Here is a 20,658-nt window from a genome sequence, read left to right on the forward strand (position 1 = left end):
GCGATATTGGGGAAACGGCTGTTCAGCCTCCAGAGCAGGGAGCACTTGGCCTTGCTCTCTAGCGACCCTTGCTAACCAGTGCTTAAAGCAAGACTAGCAGGTTGCTTTTTCTTTTCTTTTAACTGGGACAGAAATTTAACGTTAAAGAACTAATAAGTAGCAAGAAGCAGACAGCAAGGGACAAAGGTGAAAGTTTGGTGAGCCCTCACCTTTTGAGGACTACATTATATCACTTTTGGGAAGCCAGCACAAATAATTAAGCAACTCAAGTTCATACACAGGTATCTAAAAAAACAAATTCAGATATCCACTGGTGCTGGTCATTCACAGATGCCATTGGCTGGAGTGACAGCTGGAATTGCAGGAGTGAAATCATGAGCCTGTTGAAGGCAGTGGCATAAGTCCTACTGACTTCAGTGAGGCCAGTGTTTTCATCAAAGTGTGTGGGGTTTTCCTGGTACATGCTAGAGCTGAGTAAAGGTGATGGAGTATAGCATGAATTCCTCAGTTCTGAAGGGCTTATTTTTGTTTTCAAATGATCTGTTAAGCGTATATTTGCTGTTTTGCTAGGGTTTTTTTTAACTGTGTAATAGATTCATACCTATGGCATTCAACTACTCTTGTCACATGTTCCAGCAAGGCTGTATGCGTCCAGTCTGTGAATGCATGTCTCCAGTGACCTTTGGGGCTTAATATCAGGTCCTTGTTGCTATTCGGACTGTATGATTTGTCACCTGAGCTACATGAGGTTACTTTGATTTTGTTTTCTGATGGATGTCTTCATCTTCATGAACAAAGACAAGCCCCCATACCAGTAGTCTTGCTTGTAGCAGTATCTATACAAAGAACAGCAATTCCCCAGGACTGGTGCAGTGAAAAACACCATTTGGACAAACATTCAGTGAGAAATTTAAAAAAAAAAAGAGAATGTGGACATAGCCCAGTGGGGGAAAAATTAAAAAAGTAATAGCATACTCACAAATGCTTTTTTTCCTTTCTTTGTCCATCTCTAAAAAATGACTGTGCTATTTAACAATGAAGGGCATTAGTTAAAAGATTTAGCAGATTGTGTAGGTATAGCAATCACAACGTAAGGGGAAAAAAAATAACTGTATGCCCTGAATACTCTTTTAAGACATAGGAATAAGCATGTATTTAGTAGTAATTTCATGACAAAATGCAGAAAGTATTTATTTGTTTTTAATTCTGGTAAGACTGTCATCCAGTTAAGCGATCAGTCAAAATCATACAAGTAAACTGACCTTAGGTAAGATTTATGCCTTTGTAGAACCACAATACTATTTTAGAGTTTGGTTTAAATACTGGAATCTCTCTCTCTTTCCTTCTCTCTCTTCCTCCCCCCCCCCCCCCCCATCTCTCCCTCTTGCTCATTTTACTGTCATTGATGTTTGGCCTAAATTTAAAGTGGAGATTTCTGGCTTTTTTTACAGGCTTTTTTCATATTCTTTCTCTTTTTCCCACTGCTTTTAAATGGCACACCCCTCCACACCCATGGGAGTTTTATTGTGACTTCAACTTGTTGTGCATCATGGAAACAGTCTAAAAATTGCCGGTTGTGAACGTTATATCATTAGTAGCAAATAATACCTAGCTCTTAATAAGGTTCCTATCAAATTCAGCAGAATGTAGCTCAGACCCATAAGCAGGGGTCCTCAAAATAGGACCGAAGGGGAAATAGAGTCCATCAGGAGCCTACACAAGGAAAACCTCAGCTCCTAGGAGAGCATGCCTGAATTTACATTTGGCCTCCAAATTCCCTGGGGCACAGGCTGCCTATTTTTCAAGGCTCATGCAATGTCTGATACCATAGGAGCCCACTTTCATTTGGTTGTGGGCTCTGTTGGAAAGGGTGTGAGTGATGATGAAGATGTGAGAGCCTGACATGGCCCTGCTGAAATGGGAGCTCACCTGAGCGGGAAAGTGTGAGGTACCCACTATGAGAAGAAATAGAGATAGATAGGAACAGACTGCTTTGCCTAGATGGAGCATATTAGAGACAGGTGACTTATGGAAGTACTTGTCCCAGTGGTATTGTCCCTTGGCTCTGTAGCCTGGCCCCAATTTTAGTCCAATTGCTTAATTTTCTACACTCCCCATGAAAGCCAATTCCCTGGCTGCTGTGTGTCTTCTTTATATTTCTCCATAATGTAGATTCTGGCTGTTTAACTGCAGTAGGCTTTATGATAAGGCTTTTTTTCCCTCTCTCTTGGCAGAATGCTGAGACTTAATTTTAAAAGACGCTCAAACCCCCCAAACATCCCTGAATGACTTACAGGGAAAGCATAGTGTTTTCTAGCTCTGTTTTAAAAAATATTACAATCTTTTTTATTAGGCAATTTTATCATTGTTATAAATAAGTAATTGTACTGGGGAGAAGGGATAATCCTTATTTAATTAAATTCATCTATACTCCCAGGTTGGCAGCAACCAGACATATGTGAGACTAATACCCACAGCCTGCCTGTATGCATGTGCAATTAAAAATTCACTCTACAGTAGCACTGGCAGTTTAGTGTTGCTTTTGGCATTTACAAATTCTTTTATTTTGTGACTTTTTTTTTACCATACACATATGCTGGAGCAGATGTTGCTTATTTGTTGTTTATTCAAATCTGTAGGCTCTGGCAGCTAACTCCATTGTTCTGTAATGAAGCTTTATTCACTGTCCTGTATTAGGACCCAGCAAATGCATGACAGGCAGAGTTAGCTCTCAGCAGGAACTACAGTTATTGTCCTTACTTATTGGCTGTTTATATTCTAAAGCTCACAGTTGAGAAAGCTGGCTGGGCAGGGTAAGGGGCTGGGGATGCTGTGTGCAGAGGAAAATTGCTTGACTCCATTCACTGTATCTTTGCCCTGATGAGGTGCAGGCTTGCATGTAAACTCATCTGTTGCAGGGATTTCATATTCAGCACTTGAAAAATAGAGCTGTTCTCCCCCTCCACCCCCTCTTACACCTTGTTCTCCCCCCCCCCACCCCTGCTGCTCCTTCCTTTTTCAATTAGCCTTTGTAAAACACTGGGTTTAACTAAAGGATGTTTCAATGTTGCTCACCCCCGTTAACTCAGCACGTGCCTGAAAATTCATTAGCAGCAACATCTATTAGGGAGGCATCGGAAGTTGGTGTTATTTTGGTGCACGTTGTAGCCACCCGCTCCCCCTTGCTCCTTATTCATTTCCCTCTCCCTCTGCGGGGCAGCCACGCACCTGAAAAGCAGGAGTTCCTGCATGGTGCTGACCCAAGCGGACACACTGCTCCCGGGTGCTGGAGTGCCAACAGAAAGGCATTAGCCTGCTGGAAAAGCCCTTGGTAGCCCACAAAGCAATCAATCAGGGAAGTAACCACCTCCATCTGGCTCTCTGTGACATGGTAGCTCGCTACCAAAGCACTTGTGATTCATCTTGTCCCAACGAGTGGTGCCAGGGATTGCATACACCCAGTTTTTGTGGCAGCTGGGAACGTCCTAGCTTCCCTGCATGCTGAGCTAACACATTAGCTCCTGTGACTTATCAAGTAGCAATTCTTTCAATTATCACACCTTCACTCCTCCTACTCACCAACTCCTCTGATGGTTTGGCACCATGGGAATATTCACAGAATGCAATTGGTATTTCTTTTAATTGACTGAGTGCCAAGAACGTGAATCCTGTTTATTATCCATTATCCATTGTAACGTCTGCCTGCAACTGAAGGAGCAATGTCTTCAAAAGTGCAAGAAGAAAAGGCACGCATGTTTCCTATGCTTCAAAGAGTACAGAATTTTCCGTGTACCTTTCTCTAGTTTCAGTATTAAGAAGTAAACAGCTATTTCATATTTCTTATTTGCTGTGGTGCCTACATAACACTGTTTTTCTTCACATATAACACAGTGACTCTTAGTTTTAAGTACAGACTTGCTAAAGCTACAATCAAAATCAGCTGAACTTAAAAATGTCCTACAACTGCTCTTGTGTTGATACTGCCTGACATTTATGTTAAACTTTGGCATTGGTTGATGATCACATACCGTCTCCAAATATGAGTTCTCCCTTTATAAAACATGATGAATAATAGATCTATAATAGATAGATCCCGCTTTGCAACAGTTTTATCTTCTGCAGGTGACCTGGCAAAAAGGAGACATCCACATTCTTTAGTCACTTTGGGTTGCCTCCCTTTGTTTTATGATGCCTCGGCCCATATTTTGCACATGAACCATGTAAAGGCCTTCTTATTCCTTCCTGTTTCTTACATAAGGGACCTGTAAGTTTGAAGAAGAGGAAGCTGTATCATTTTAATGCATTTTGTAGCCTGAAGAAGTCTGGAGGGAAAGTCCTGTGGTTTCAGAAAGAAGTAGAGACTGAGAGAAAAGAGCAAAGTGAAAAGCAAAGTTGTGAAATGATGAGTCTTCAAACCTTTCTGCATCTTTTCCCTGTCCAGAAACATCCTGAGTGGTCTGATTCTCTCAGAGAAGTCCTCCTAGAAAGACAATTTACTTCCACAGCTCTTGAGAATACCCTGGCTGCTTCGCTTTGCCACAGTCCTCCTTGATGTATCTATCTCACGCACACGCACATGTCTAAGTTCAGCAATGGATATAAAGATGGAGACCCAGGAGGTGGTGACGCCATGTTCACCAGCACAGAAACTGGATAGGCAGCAAAGAAAGGAAGTCTGGCAGACTTTTGAAATGGCTTCTGGGAGGTTATGCCACCTGCCAGTGGTGTCAGGACACCCTGGCTGCAGTCCTTGGGTCTAAGCAGCCATCCCAGGAGGTTTGCGGGGTTGTATGATTTTCAGCGAGTACATTCCTAAAAGTCATTGCACATTTATAACATTTCATTGCACATATGTGTCATATTTTAGCTCCTACTGCAGCAGGCTGATTCATCCTAGTGGGAAAGGATATGCACACAGCGCATACTTAAGGCAGATGGCCCAGTGAAAGTTATAAAACCTGCTGCTGTTTAAATCTTAGGGGGAAAAAGTCATAAAACACCTTAGGTATCCAGGAGGACAACCAAAAATACTTTGACAACCAAATACTTAAGAGACATCGGTTTAGATTAACAGTGATAACCTTTTAAACAAGAAAACTTCTGAAATGAAATCTAGTTGTGCTAAAGTTGTGCTGAGATCTTGAAAGGTCTCTTCTAATATTTCTTCCTCTGCCTTTTCGTCCCACACCCTCAACAGAGCATGGGAGGATCAGAGCCTTGTCTGTGCAGTCATGGACCTCCACATTGCTATACTAATTGTTCCAGTTGACAGCCTGACCCTTTGAATCTTGCTGCAAAATTAAAATCCCAACCCCACGTACAGCTCAGGCTTTGAGGCAGCTTTGTGAGAATGTACATACTTTTTCTGGCACCTCATTGCTTTGCCATGACTGCTATGAGAGTGTTGATTCCCCTGACTGCCAGTGACACCTGTGAGAAAGGGATCTTTGGTGTTATCCTAGGTGTATTTTTACACTCTAGAGAACTCTGGTTTCTTTATGGATGAGAAACATGATTCCTATTCCATAGATCTTCCACATACTTGTCAACTACTGGCTGATAGTTAGCATTTCTCCTCGGGGGAAAATATCACTGACAAAGAAAGGTAAGCTTACTAAACCTGATGCCCTTAGACCCCCTGAACACAGTTTAATGGCTATTACCATGGAAATAGAGCTGTTAATTGAGTGTTGATCTTTACAACGTAACACCCAAAAGCCAGATACCTGTTCTGGCCTGCTATTTGCTTTGGGCACTGCTGACCAGGCAGAAGTTGCAGGACCTAGCTAAAACACAGGGGCTTTTCACTCATTTTTCTCAAAGGTCTCTATAAGGGTTGCTGGAAGCCATCCTCCCTTTTGTGAGGTGCTCTCAGTTGCAGAGAGCCCTACGAGTCTCTCTGCGATCGCTTATTTTTTATTCATTATTTCTGTGCAGCTGCTACTGGGAGAAGTTGTGATGTAACGTGATCTACAGTGTAGGCTGATGACATTCAGCTCTACCTCTCATTTTCATCAGAAGCAGACACAACCATCACCCGTCTCTCCCGACATTTGGCAGCAGCACGAATCTGAATTAATGACAGTTGGCTGAAGCTCAGTTGAAATAAGATGGAAGTGATACTGACTCTCAAGGAAAAGTAGGAGGAGGACCTGGCAAAGTTTGAAGCTGTTTCATCAGCTGAGGGAAGATAAAAGACCATTGTCAAAGTGACTGCAATTTCAGGTTTTGGCTAGATTCATCACTACTCCTAACCTCCCAGACTGCAGAAACATCATTTATCACAGAGAACTGCCTACAGTGTTCTCTCTTTTCCTGTCAAATTCAGCTCTTAGATTACTCATTTATACTTTTATCATTTCTAGGGCAGTGTGTTCTTGTGTAGGACAGGCAGGAGACAACGGGAAGCTCTGACTCGCCAGGAAGGCAGCCACCTTGCTCCCGAGTATGGCAGCTTGCAGGGGTGCATCCGTTGCTCTCAGCAACAGCGTGGGAGATTTACGATGTCGATCTGTATTACCAAACCTGACATGACCTTTGTTCCCAGCTACTTTAAATATTTTCCGTAGCTCCAGCCAACCTATTAAAGGGGGTTTCCAGAGTCATGCACAAAATTGTCGTGGAGATATTCTTGAAAGAGGCAAAGATGGAGACTTCTGCATGGTGAACCTCTGTCACTAAAGCCCACAGATGTCAGTTCTGACCCTCCAGAGTGGCTCACTAGTGCAGAAAATTACATCCTTTTCAGTGATGTACAAGGTAGAGAATATGCTTTTTTCCTTGCCCCTATTCATCTCTGATTTGGGTAGGGAGGAGGGGAGATGAAGATTCAAAAAAAAAAAAAATTAAAATGGTTTCATTTTTCTTTAATGAGTAGCTTAACAGAATATTATCAGCTAATTCAGTTCTTCTCCAAAGCTTCCTGCTACACATGAGCTCAGGACAACCTGTAATGCAAGAGAGTGAAACAGAGAGCCAACCCACCCACCCACCAGCCCCAGGCGTTTCACAAAGGAGTATATTTATACCTGCTGTTGAGGTGCTGACTGTAGTGTGCAGCAGATGTACTGAAGCTAGTTTTAAATCAGTAAATATGTGCACCAGCTTTAAAGCATGCTAGCATCTCGTGCAGGTACCAGTGACTGTCTAGTCACAGCATCGGGGAGCTGACAGTGCACCCTCTCACCCTGCTTTTCAGACAGGTTTTGCAACCTGGGCAGCGCTCCAGGCTGCTGTGCTCTGCCTGCCGGCTGTGCTGTGCCACGAGCATGCTAGACATAACCATTCTATACACTGAATCTTAAGCCAAAAACTTGGCTGGAACTTGGTGCAAAACTGTTTTTTTCCTCGTGTTTTGGAGGAGGGCTGAAGCTGAATGCTCTGACAATCGATGTAGATTTGCTACCTAGCTATTTCTGTCATGCTCTGGGCCAGCACAGTTTGTGTCTTTAATGCTTCGTGACCTGGTTCCCTCAAGTGCTTATGGCTGATATCTGGAGAGCATCTAGGCCAACGTTCTCCCAGGGGGACATGGGCACACAGAGCTCTGCGGGGAGCCGGGCCCCAGGCGAGGAGCGGGAGGCTGTGCAGGAGGATGTGAAGCACGGTGTGTGCGCTCCGGGTGCCCCTGGAGCTGTGCACGTGCCTCCTGCTAACGATGGCTGTGACAGCCAGACCCCACAGATAACCGTGTAAAGAACTGCAAGGTTGAACATGGAGATGAAGCAAAATATTGGTAGCAGTCACATGACATATGTGCCTTCCATCTTTTGTCCCCCCTGGCCCTGTCTCACCTCCTTGGGATGCAGCATACGTGCACAAGCGTCCCACACAAGGTCATTTCAGTTGTGGAGGCTGTAGGGTTTTCCCCCCTTGTTCACAATGAGTCTGTCTTCACCCCCACAAAAAGAAAGGTATACCTGAAGTCCTCCATATGCCAGCAGTACCCACAGTAATGGGGAGAAGAACATTGCAGACTGCATGAGAGCTGGGGTGACTGGGTTTTGACAAGCAGAGGGAAATACCTCAGAGGAGCCAGGTTTTGTTCACCTTGTAAGCTCTTCTGAGCATAGACCATTCTGTTCCATTTACACAGCACCTACCGGCATGGTGGGCACAACTAAGAACAGAAATTGCTTCGTGTAGAGCTTTTTTTTTTTTTAATATATTTTCATCCAGTCACACTGTGTCAGATGGTTGGTGTGAAATTCACCTTCAACTCAAAGGGAGCAAGGGATAGACAAATTTCTTAGCTACGCTTGTTTCGGCATAGGAGTTTTTGCTGCATCTGGTGCATTCTGGGGTTTATTATTTGCTTTCAAGTAATATGACTATTCTAATAAGATAGTTCATCTAATTTCTGCTATAAAGTCATTGAAAAATAAAATTTGCAGAAGGACATCGATAAAAACTCTAGTTTGTGCTGGCCTTTGGAAACAGTTTGTGGTTTATGTGCTGCTGCCATCTGGTGCTTGTTCTCCTGAAATGCAGCACAAAACTGACAGGCAGCTGTACAGAAAGGGGTCAGTGCTGCAGCCCTGCTCCAGTGACAACCAGTTCTGGACTGATCTCTCTTGCAGGCAAGTTGTAGAACTGCGTATTGCATTTGGCTAGAAAATAAATATAAATTAGATCTTTCTCACGTCAGTTTGCTTGTTCATCACCATTTCTGCAACGTGGAAAGTGAATCAGTGCTATAGAATTGCAGGAATATTAAAAGAAAGACTAAGAGTAGAGTTTTTCCTTTGGGATTTCAGTGGCACTAAATGAAATGTTTATGTTCATAGTTAACAGTCAGTAATCGGTGTAGTTGCCTGTGGGGGAGCTACTTCTTAGACTAAGGAAAGAGAGCACAGTATACTGGGTACAAAGCAGATTTTATGGAACATTACCATAGGACCAAGTTTCGCCACATACATCGGAACTGATATAAATAACAACGTTTCTTTTCCTCAGATGCTGAAAGTTGTACAAAATAATTTCTTCTGGGGCACCAAGGTTGAGTGAGCTTCAGAAAGTCCACTGTTCTGGATAACATCACTAAAAAAAAGGATTCTTTGTGGCTTATGCAGAATACATACTTTCAGGGGAGTTTTATTAGCTCTCAATGGCCATATAGTAGAGTGTGATACTTAAAACTGATGGTGCCTATCCTCTCTGAGTAGCAGGAGAGGGGAGTAAGCTGCAGCAGTTCTCCCATCACAGAACTGGACCATCTGTAACTGTGCCATGCAGCTGATGTGTTCCTCTAGCGCATAGCCAGCTCATCCTGCAACATCATTTTGTGCAATGTCATAGGCAGGGCAGTCTTGTTAAGGATAACATACAGATTTACCAATTTGCAGAGCAGATAGTGTGAAATGCCTAAATGGGAAGGATTCAGTAACTACTCAAAAATGAACCTATGTCTATTTTGAAAGTACTGTTTGAAAATGTATTTTTGAAAGTCCTTTTTTGTCATGTAGGACAGAAATTCTTGATTTTTTTGCCTTGTATGTTGCAAGGTTTTGGAGAATCAGAGCATTCACATCTTCCACGCACTGCTGCTAGAGCCGTAGTGCTGAACAGCTTTGGTGGACCGAGCACTTTTGCGTATTTGATGCCTGTGTTTGAGAAGCAAAACACAAAGCAATCAGAATGTAATAAAACATCTATTCAGTTCTGGCACTTCTGTGGACATGGTGTCACCTTCATTCACCCCATCTCTTACTGCGTTCGACTACTGTTGAATTCAACTATTGTTGAATGGACATGCTTCTTAAGGCCCAATCAGTGAGATATTTGTGTGTCCCTTTAACTCTGGGTGTGGGAATATTATGCACAGACTTAAGCCTGAATCTAGTTTCGCTGCTGAATTTAGCCTAAGTTGTAATTAAGTTAATGTTTTGAGAATTTTGTGTGAGAGACTGCAAAAAGCCCTTGCTTATACAGTGAAGTGGAAAGGTCTTATTCTAAGTCCTTCAAGCTTCTTTTTCGTTTACAAAATATCTGACTAAATTGTGGTTTCTGTGCATTATTTAGTCCCATGTATGTAGCAGGTAGTTTTAGAAATATTTATCCATATCAATGTCCAGCAACATTTAAATAGCTACAAAAATATCTAAAATTTGAACAGCATTGCTAGGTTGCAATTGTCCACTCTGCTTTTTCCTATGACAGGATGAGCAGTCCAGATTTAAATTTGTGAATTTAAAATTCAAATTTGCACAAATGTTCTTGCATTTGAAGTTTTTGTGTCTGTGCTTCCTCACGTACTCAAATGATGTAGATAAACAAATATTGAAGTACATTCATCAATGTTAATGTGGTTCAACAGGCATGCAAAAAATGCGCTATTATTTACAAGCAGTGCAGTAGCTCTCATGGCATCTTTTGCGGTTTGCAAGTATTCTCCAGGCTGGAAACTAGAAAGAGGTTGTGTTATTTGCAGCCAAGTCCACAGAAAGCCAGCTGCAGAGCCTTCAGAGGAATGCAGAACTGTATTATAGCACTTATTTTTTACTAATTAGGGAATATTCTTTCATTAATGGTGAACCTAGGAGCCTGATAGTTTCAGAAAGTTCCTGCGCTCATGGTTGCTGAAAATGGAAGCCACTGTATCTGCATGCAAATAAGGGGAGAGAAAAAGTCTCTTAATGAAATGGATTGATCAAGTAAAGGGCTGGAAAGCTGTGGGACCTTTGGGATTTGGAAGGCGTCTGCTTTCTTATACGATACAAAATGAAGCAGAAACCTGATTAGTAAGTTCCTCTAACCTATTTTTATTTAAAATTCAGGCAGAACAGAAATGGGATGCAGGAGCTAAACTCTCCCAGTTCAATTAGCACAGAAAGGCGAAGAGCCAAGGTTTTCCTCACCAAGGTCTTCAGGGGCGATTCTCAGGTTTCCTCTTTCCAGCATAGCCAGATGTATTCTCTGCACTGGGCCTAGAGTTGTAATTTTTAGTTCATAGTTGAATACTGGTCTGCGTCTCTACTTCTTCTCCAGACATACTTTATCTTTCCTTGGTGTGATGCTCTGCATGTATTTGCAGAATCTCTACAGGTTTGGGTGTCTCCACACACTAGGAGAACTAAGCAGAACTACATGAATAATGGATATTTTGGATGAGTGGCTGAACCAAATGATTGGGGAAAAATGCAGTTTGGGTAGACTAGAAAGGAAAACATGTTTTGCTTAATGTTCAGGTGATTTAACCCATTTTTTTATACTTTTCTTCTTCAAATTAAAACATGCAGTTGCTTTCAGAAAAGAAAAAAAGCACATTAGAAAGAGAAAGGTGAGAGCATTTTAAAACTGTCATAATAAATTATGCAAATTTTGGCCAACTTGTATCCCTCCTAAAGACAATCTTCTAGTTGCTAAAAGACTTTAGTTCACTTAAATATAAGGAACTGTTGCTGTGAAGAAGTGGTGTCTCTAAGGTGACCTTTGCCACTGCTGAAAGGGCATTAGATGTTAATCCATTCTGAGAGAAACCACCACCAGCATCCGGCCTGGACATTTTCAGAAACCTGGTAGATAGAGGAATTTGTTCTAGGAGACCTAGCAAAGACCTGCTTTGGACCCCTGCAAAGAGTCAATCTCCTAGTAGAAACTCGGGCTATGGGTATCCTCGCTGGGTATTAGAGGCCTGCCAAGAAAAACTGTACTGTTACCATTGGCAAGCTATTAACATTACTGAAAATTTCACAAAGAGGGAAGCTCTATTCCTTCTCAGGACAGCATCAGGCATGGTGTAATTTGCAATCTCACTTAATCCCTGTTTGGGACACTAAAAGGAAATGGAAGGATAGATTGGCTCACTCCTCACCCAAAACACAGTTTCCCCAGTATACAAATACTGCCCTCCATTATGCAAACATTACTTGGCTCTGGTATACAGACATTAAACCAAACTATATTTACACAGGTTGAAACTGAGCTGCCTCAAATTTAAAAGGCTATCATGTTTAATCTAGTTTCAGCACAGCCCCAGCCTGCAGTGCGACCTGCCTTCCTAACGCAGCCCTTCTCTGCGTTTCTCCTGGGAGCATGCTGTTCAGCTTGAAGTCCTTGTGGGAGCACTTTGACAATTGCTTCATAGCTTTTTTACCTCACCTTGAATTGGAGGCCCATATTAATTTTTACTAAGTCTTTTTTTTAACTTCAGACTTCCACTGAAATCAAGGGAATTTTGGCTGGCTTTGAATAAAGTGTTACAGAGTCAGAAAAACACCTAATCTTTTAAAAACTCCTTATCTTCACCTCCCTATGTTCATCAGGGCCTGGCACACTGGGTAGGATCTTGCAAGTCAGTGTGGGATGTAATGATTAAATTAGACATCTGAATGTAGTTGGAAAATAACTGCAGCTCAGACCCTCAGAGGCATCGCTTTGCGCTGGCTATACGGGGAATTTAAGCCTTTACTCTAGGGGTATTAGTTCATTACACATCTAATATGCAGGTAGGTGCAAATTAGATGCCTGACTCAGATGAAGGTGATTACTTGGTCTGAGGACAGGTAATCACAGTAACAAGCACAGGTGAAATGTTCCAACTCAAATTGGTTGGAACTACGGCAGCTGAAACATTTCAGCTTTTCAAAATTTTTCCTAAGCCTTTCTTTCTTCATTTTTATGTATGGAAAACTATAGGCCAAACTGACACTGGAAGCAACAGCTGGCAAAGATGCAAAGTGTAATTGAAACAGCTTTAAAAAAAGTTTAGAGAATCTGTAGAGCAGTCTCCCTGGGGAGAAGCTGAATCATGATGTCGTTTGTGGGAAACTGCAAGGATGAGTTTTGAGACCACCCACAAAACAGGCAATTTTCAGCAACATCACTGCAGATTTTGTAACGTGTGAGATGGGAACCACATATTTCTCATCCAAAATAGCAAAGTGACTGACTGACTGATGTGCTGATGATGATACCAGGACTGACAATGCAAGTAATTAATTTAAAAACCAGAAAATGATATCTGGGTTTGATTTTACAGTTGCTGCCTGCAAATAGATTGTGTGATTTTCATTAATTGATGCCCAAGATACATTTAATAAAGCCCATAGTCTGTGTGAAAACATAATTTGTAGACTTTTTTTTTTGCATTTTCCAATTCACACAAATGAGAATTAGTAACTCGGGTCTCAGAACTGCTAGGTGAATTGTCATATTATTGTCATATTTTCATGGATATAACCAGAAGATAAAAAGGCCTAGGATTCATTAGTGGTTATGTATCCAAAGAACAAGAGAGGCAATGTATCCAGAGCGTCTCAGTCTCTATCCCTTCCCTTCCCCAGCAGACTCTCTCAGCCTGCTCCCACAACTCTACCTCTGTTTTTGTGCCAGCTGAGAATAAGGATATTATCTGAGGATGAAGGTTATCTGAAAGTGCAAGTTGTCCAAGGGCTGAGAGGTATCGGGATGTACAGGATAACAGAGGGTTTACTGTCAAGCATTTGTACTTTTAAAGAGGATTGGCTTTTATTCATGAAAACAGCTAGTTAATGGTGTATAATTTATTTAATCACAAAAGTTGGGGTAAGAATTGATTTAGCCAGATGATGTGGCTGCTAGATTAGAAACCTTCTCTGGAGTAAATCTATAATATCTTCCTCTTGCCTTTATGTCTTGCCATGCAACCCTACATCATCTCTGCTTGTTACTGTGATTTCCTGTCCTCAGAGCAAAAAAACCCAAAGATTATACATGGTGCCTCAAAGTAGAGACAAACTGGTCTAGGGAGAGGCTAGGGCAGCTCCCTTTCGCTGCAGGAGTCGCCTGGTTGAAGCCATCAAAACTATGTAGCTATGAATAAGACTTGGTCTGATCCAGTTCTAACAATCAAAAGTCAACATTTTTAGCAAAGGAAAACAAGTGGTTGGCTGCTTTATAGGTTATTTACATTGTATATGTTGTGTGAATATATCAAATCTGCAGTTGATGATTACACTGGTGAACGCCAGCAGTAGCTATCCTGAGCACATTTTGTTATTTTTTCTGGTTGTAGCAATATTGCAGATTTCTGGCCAGGATCAAGAGTATTTCTAGAAATGTACACTTAAAGTGCCCCTGCTTAGCTCTATGTTAATTTTGGCTGGGTACTGCTTTCTGTCTTTCTTTCTAATTTTTCTTATCCTTTTGTTTTCTCCAGCAGAGGTGATGGTGACAAGAACAAGCAGCTGCCAGTCAGACAGCAGTGGGTTCATGGAGGAGCTGCCAGAACCTGTAGTTTTGCAAGTAAGAAATCAGCAATAGTCATAGTAGGTCTATGAAAACTCTGTAACCCTGGCACAAGAAACATAAAAAAAAATAAAAAATCATAGAGTTGTAAAAGCTTCATGAAAATTATTTCACCCTCCTAGAAAACCTCAGAAGGAGAGAAGCCTTCTTAGAACTTTGTGCAACACTTCTACCATGCTAATGAAAGATTTGTGCAAGTTTACAGGCATTAGAGAAGAAATATTACAAGAATCTTTGATTCTTTGGTTCATTGCTTATTTAAAGATGTATTTAACGATGTCCTGGGGGTGCTCAGGGCAAAATAGTGGTGGGCAAACCAGCGTGATAGAACAAATGTAGTATTTCAATTCCTCTTTTTTTTTTTTTTTTCCCCTTCAGAATGCATCTTTGTCAGGAAAGATTAATTTTGTTTCTGATATCCACAATCAAGAAACAGCTCTGTCACATAGGACAGTTTTTCCTATGTTCAATCAAGATTTTCAACAAAAGCCAGATGATTGTGTTGCTAAGGTCTTCATCACAGCTTGCAAGAGCATTTTGACAGTACCTAGATCAATGAAAGCATGCAGTGACCAGGGAGAAGAGACTCATCTGCTGCTGACTGCAGAAAATGGGAAGTATCAGACCTATAGTGCTGAGCTACAGACTTTTGTACAAGAAATGTTAGGTGACATGGACAAGAAAGAGGATAAAACTGGAAGAAAGCAACTGGAAAAAGAGGAGTACATAAAAGACCAGAGTCCTTGTTTTCAAGGTGATACTCAGGATAAAGGAGATCCTAGCTCCTCAAAATTTGATCATCATTTATATTTTAGTACAGAACAAAAAAAGGTGAATGAAACCTTCATTGAGCTGTGTGATACAAACCCTGCAGTCATCAGTGAGAGCAAAATCAGAGGCAAAGATGAAGGTGAGAGGTGCCTGACTGAAAAGGATATTGGAGTTGCATGTCATGAAAGTGCACATCGAGGTCATACAGGACATGTTAAAGGACCGTGGTGGGGAGTGGAAGTGGTCAGCGAAGATGGTACCGTGCTTGCAGTGAATGAGGTGACAAACAGGCAGAAGTTCTCCAAAATGGATGGTGATCCAAAAAACACAAGATGTTTCCCCAAAACAGGGCTCCCAGAAACTGCGCAGCAGGGCTCAGCAGCGCAAAGTGGGAGCAGTGTCGCTTCAAGATGTTCTCTGCAAGTAACTCAAAGGCAACCCTCCTGCCTAGTGGAAGAGTCTGGATTAAGTTCATCTGAAGGTCAAGAGACTGGTAGTGTAGGGGAGATGTTAGGTGCCAACAAATCAGAACAGGGACACACTGTCCAAAATGGTGAAATGGCTTCTGCTCCTCTGAAATCTGTTACTGTTCAGATGTCTTCAGGGCTGGAGTTTACTTCAAGGGTGAAGTGCACAGGGCAAAATGCTCCTGTCAGTGAGAGCCTTGCTAGTGAAGATCTTGTGGACTTCTCTGACATGTTAGTGCACCACTCTGAGAGTGGTCCTCTCATACGGTCAGACCCAGGGTCTTCAAAGGATGGTGTGAAGCAGACCACTGAAGCCTCCAGTCAAACTGACATCCATGCCAGGAAACCCAGGTGGCCACCACTGCTTCATCCCCCACATAGTCACCTGACAAAATCAGCCTCTCTTGACACCATGCTTTGTGGCAAATACAGGTCACATTACTGGGGTGAAGCCTCTGGTGCCGGGGGTGCGCAAGTCCATCACTGTTGTCACTGCTGCTGTTGCCATGGCTGCTGCCCGTGGACTGTCCCCGTGGGCGTCTCTCCCCATCACCCTGTGGGCTGCTGCTCAAACCATGCCTCCACTGAGCTGCAGCTCTTGAAAACACTGGTGCTCCAACAGGACGCTGCAATGTGTAATCTTGCTCCGGTGAGTAGGTTTCTTCGTATACATGGACAGCTGACACACTTATGAGCTAAATGCACAAGCTACCTTTTCCTTTTCTCTCCTGCCATGCTTGCTTATTTAGTGAGACATATCTTGCGAACGTAACTGAGAAAATGAATGGGGAAAGAAGCATTCCATTCTGGACAAAAATGGCAAACATATCTATGTACCTTCAGTTTTGTTGGGCTGCTTCTTTTAGTAATTTATGTATATCAGTTCAGCCTTAAAACGGTTACTGCGAACTGGGTGATGAAGTTTACAGGTCAAATGAAGAGCTGAGAGATGAGAATGAGTTTCAGTGAGTTCCTGTGAATCAGGTGAGTTACAGTAACTGAGTAACTTACTGGACTGCAGAAAATGCAAGGTTATGTGATTTAGTGTAATCCTCTTTTACTGAGAACTCATTTAGGTTATATTACTTAGTGTTTTTTAAAGACTAACTGTGAACACTCAGATACATACCATAAGCCAAACTGCTCTAAATTGAAGTGAATTACAACTTCTCAGAGCCTCAAACCATTTTAAAACCATGATAGAATAAGAAGCTTGCATCAAATCTAAAGTCCCGCTAAGATGAATGTTTATAGATGAATGTTTAAGATGAATGTGAATAGAAATACCAATAGTAAAAAGTCACCAGATTTTTATTTCTTTGTTCAGAATTGCTGAGAGTTCCCAAAAGTTGTCAAAGACTCGGGGTGTGTTGGGGAAGAAAGCAAGGAAGAGGGTCAGGAGCGGCTTTTGCATCCTGAGAAAAATGTGGAAGGAGCAGCATACCTCCTGCTGGTTTGCAGGCATTTCCATCTTTCCTCTTCTCTTTGCTCTTCATAAGGAAATGAAACTGGAACTGTTGTACAAACTGGGGAAGAAGATTATTAGATAAAAGTTCTAGAAAGAGAAACTGGTGCGCTTCATGCTGCTGCATCACTGAATATATAAATCTGCAATGTCTTGTCTTTAAACAGTGTATTGGAAAATACGTCTTTTGTCAGCTATCTTGCTGTTGCCACAAGATGGCAGTGAATCAGTACCTTATACTGGTCTGGGAAGCCTGTTCTCATTGACTGACTACTCCTTTTATCACTCTTCAAAGGGGAGCTAATGGTGATTTGTCTTCACTAGTCTGTGGACAGGGAATGTGGGAGGAACAGTCTTTGCACCGTACTGTTATCCAAGATCTGTTCTTCGCGATATGGATGCACACCCAGGTCACTGTGCAATGAGTGAGTGAATTTACTGAGTATTAGCCACTCTGCAAAGATTACAGCTATGCCTTGTTTGTACTTTGCATTAAAGGTAAGGTAGATTCTACATCTTTTACTGAGAGAAACTGGCTCAGGTTACGTCCCATTTACTGAGGGCATGCATGGGGAATGCAACCACCATGGAGCAACTGTTAGACAGTAAATTTACCCTGTTTACATGCACCTTACCTTAAACAAGGTCTTGCATGAGGGTAGTGCTGGAACAGTTAGTCCCCCCTCCATCCTCGCTGAGCCTGAACGCTGAATAAATATACGTGAACTTGTGCTCTGCAATATACTCACAGAGTCAGTGCCAGGGGAGCTGCCCATACGTCATCTATAAGGGCTAACATGACCTTTTACCAAACCTACCCACATTGTGCCTCTTTTATCTTTTGCATGGTGCTTTCTAGATTTTTATTAGCCTTGAGGAACCGACTAGAAATTTGTCTGTGGCCCATTGACTTCTCCCTAGTGACCTGAATGACAGGAGCTCTTCAAGATCATTTGAGCACGCTTTTTTGATGGCTAGAAGTCCTTGGTCTGCTCAGATTTGGCAATGGGTAGAAGAAATCATGATTACTATGTGGGCACTGCTCTCTTGCACCCCACAAACTCCCATTTAGGAACAAGAAAACTGTCTGAGGATCAAGATTAAAGTTTGGGGTGGGGGGCAAATGAGCAAGTCTGAAGGTGCTCATAACACATCTGACTGCCTCAGTGGGGTGCGATTGCTGCCCTGACCCACAGCATTAAAAGCACCAGCTGAGCTCCACACAGACACTTAGGAGTTCACCTCTGCTGCAGTCACAGGACTGGCCCTATCAAAACATTATTAATCTCTAAGTAGCCCTTTCTGGTGCAATCCCATGGGTGCTGGGGCTAATTTTTTTAATTTACTGCTATGGGATGATTTCTCCCTTGTCATGCACATCAGGAGTGTGCCTGACATAGTAGCTGCATTGAAATGGAGACTGAGAATGAGGTTTCTCAAATGCATGGTGAGGCTGATCCCCCAGCAGGGAGGGCTTCCTCATGTTTCAGGCCTTGCTGGGACTGAGGGACACATTCAAGCACACAAACAAACATGAAGACATCATCAAAGGACATGATTGCAGGAACCCAAAGATGTCGGGCATTTCTATGCTTCGCAAACGTGCCTCTTGTTCCCTGTCAGTTACACTGGGCAACAGTGGAGTGCAGGTTTCTACACTGTCTTCCCATGGCTTACAAGAGACCAAAATCCTCCAAAATGAGAACATGCCAAACACCTTATTGGACTTGGAGGAGTTTCAGCATAATAGGGGAGCATGCTTTCAGAAGGCAGACGGTATTGTCTCCAAAATCATTTGGATGATGCTGTCTGCATACTGCCCGGAACAAGGTGTGAGAAGTCAAGGAAAAGTCTTTAATGTGGCTAGAAACTTAGACATTTCAATGTCACTAGTGGGCTGCCATTGTATTAGTTCTGTGCTACAAAGTAGTAACTTGCAAATCTTCTTATAATTTTTGATGTACCATTCCTGCTCATTCATCTCCCCTGCCATGAGACACTCCTGGTGTAGGTGTCTACGTCAGGGTAGATGTAGATGATCAGTCATACTAGATACCTTCTCTCAGTGAAGAGTAATGGTCACAGTTATGGCATAGATCCTCTGACCTATTACAGATGTCTACTTTTGGATCAGAACATCTGCTCTGTTGCAGTACTTGCATGTATGTCTGTTGCAGTAAATGTCTGAATTTGGTTAGATAAATCCAATTCTAGGTTTCTAACTGGTAATAGATGAGAAATTATCTGTGTAACACTTAGCAGAAACCGTCAGGAAAGACACTGACACTTTTCCTTCTCATCGTTCTTATATATCTTCCCTCTCTCCCTCTCTCCCTCTTTCTCCTTTTCAAAACAGTTTCTAACTTCCAGTGGACAGTAATTTAACCTATCATTAACCCATAGCAACTCATCCTGCTCAAATATAATGTCTGACAACAGTGCAATAACATCAGAATTTGGCACATTGCGTCAGATCTTTGATCAAAGTCCTTTTCCTCTTCAGTGGTGAAAATGAAATTCTCGCTGGCTCGAGTAGTGCCAGCACTTAATCCTACAAGCTTTAGGAGAAAAGGTGGTGACTGGGATGAGAGTGATGCTCCCAGAGTAAACTTACTTGAAGTGCCATCTGGACTTTCATGGCAGCTGCTCACAGAGTCCCTGTTGTGCGGGTGAGAGGAGGACCCATGCCGTTTGGGCTGCCAGCTTCAAACGCACTCGACATGGAAGCACTCAAAGAAACGTAGTAAAGTGGAGTGTCTTTTTGCTTTTCTGTGTAGTGTACTCTCCATGAAATAGAAGCTATGAAGAGCTCTTGCCAGCACTTTCAGGAGAAGACAGATGAGATTGAACAGTACCTGACCGAACAGCAGGTGCTGTTTTCCAGCACGATGTCAGATGAAGGAAGGTAATGGCAGCCCAACACACTTATCTAAATCCAAAGCTAGCATCAACAGCAGCCCATGGGCACATGCAACATGTCTGGTCACTTGTGTTACCACAGCACTTCTGGTCAGTGAGGTGCAGCTGTGGGCATCCCGCAAGTGGAGGAGAAATGTATTGTGATGTAATTTTTGCTCAGAGGAAAGTCCACCTTCTCTCCACGCTGTTCCAGGCTCCTAAACACAAGCATTTTGAAGGGGAAGATTGCTCTATAGACACAGGCTAGATTTTTAGTGCGCAGCTACTATGTTTTAATAGCAATAGGAACACAGGAACAGATCTCAGCTAGAGCTTGGTGTCCCAGGTCAATGTTGGGTTCAGGGAAGGAGGTGGGAGCAATCTCTGACAAATCAGTCCCTTTAGGCCATGTACTTAGTGCTCAGGATCAATGGGGTAATGATACAGGAAAAATTGAACTAGGTCTTCGTGGACTCAGTCCAAGTTCACAGGGATTACCGAGAAGCCTCAGGTTCACAAAAAGTTACTAGGGACTTCCAGTGTTGAGCTGTCTGAAAGTAGGGCATTTATGCAGTCTTTGTGCTGGCAATAAATCAGAAGTGATAAATCTGCCCAGCCTCAAGCTGGCTCTGCAACTACAATGTGTTTAATCTTGCAACTGGGATAATCAAAGAAATGGGAGTCAAGCAGACAAGGGCTGTTATTTATTATTTTGTAAGGTATCCTGTGATCATGGGTAAAAACAAGACCGCAACAGAGGGAGATACAGGCATTATGCTGGGGCTGAAGAAGAGGAGGGTGCTCACTGCTCACTCAAGTGTGCTTTCACTG

General features: G+C 42.5%; 1 protein-coding gene across 1 annotated transcript in view; it reads left to right on the forward strand.

Annotated features, from left to right (window-relative positions):
* ITPRID1 (ITPR interacting domain containing 1) overlaps positions 1-20,658 on the forward strand; it is a 45,493-nt gene that overhangs the window by 21,350 nt on the left and 3,485 nt on the right. Inside the window, exons 8-10 of the mRNA XM_087737905.1 lie at positions 14,138-14,223; positions 14,605-16,113; positions 19,707-19,834. Of these exons, the coding sequence (XP_087594031.1) occupies positions 14,138-14,223; positions 14,605-16,113; positions 19,707-19,834 (1,723 nt within the window). The remainder of the gene's footprint in view (positions 1-14,137; positions 14,224-14,604; positions 16,114-19,706; positions 19,835-20,658) is intronic.

The sequence above is a fragment of the Nipponia nippon genome, unplaced genomic scaffold (genome assembly GCF_047370975.1).
Source record: "Nipponia nippon isolate SJK-2023a ecotype South Korea unplaced genomic scaffold, ASM4737097v1 scaffold_1, whole genome shotgun sequence".
In the NCBI taxonomy this organism is placed as follows: domain Eukaryota; kingdom Metazoa; phylum Chordata; class Aves; order Pelecaniformes; family Threskiornithidae; genus Nipponia; species Nipponia nippon.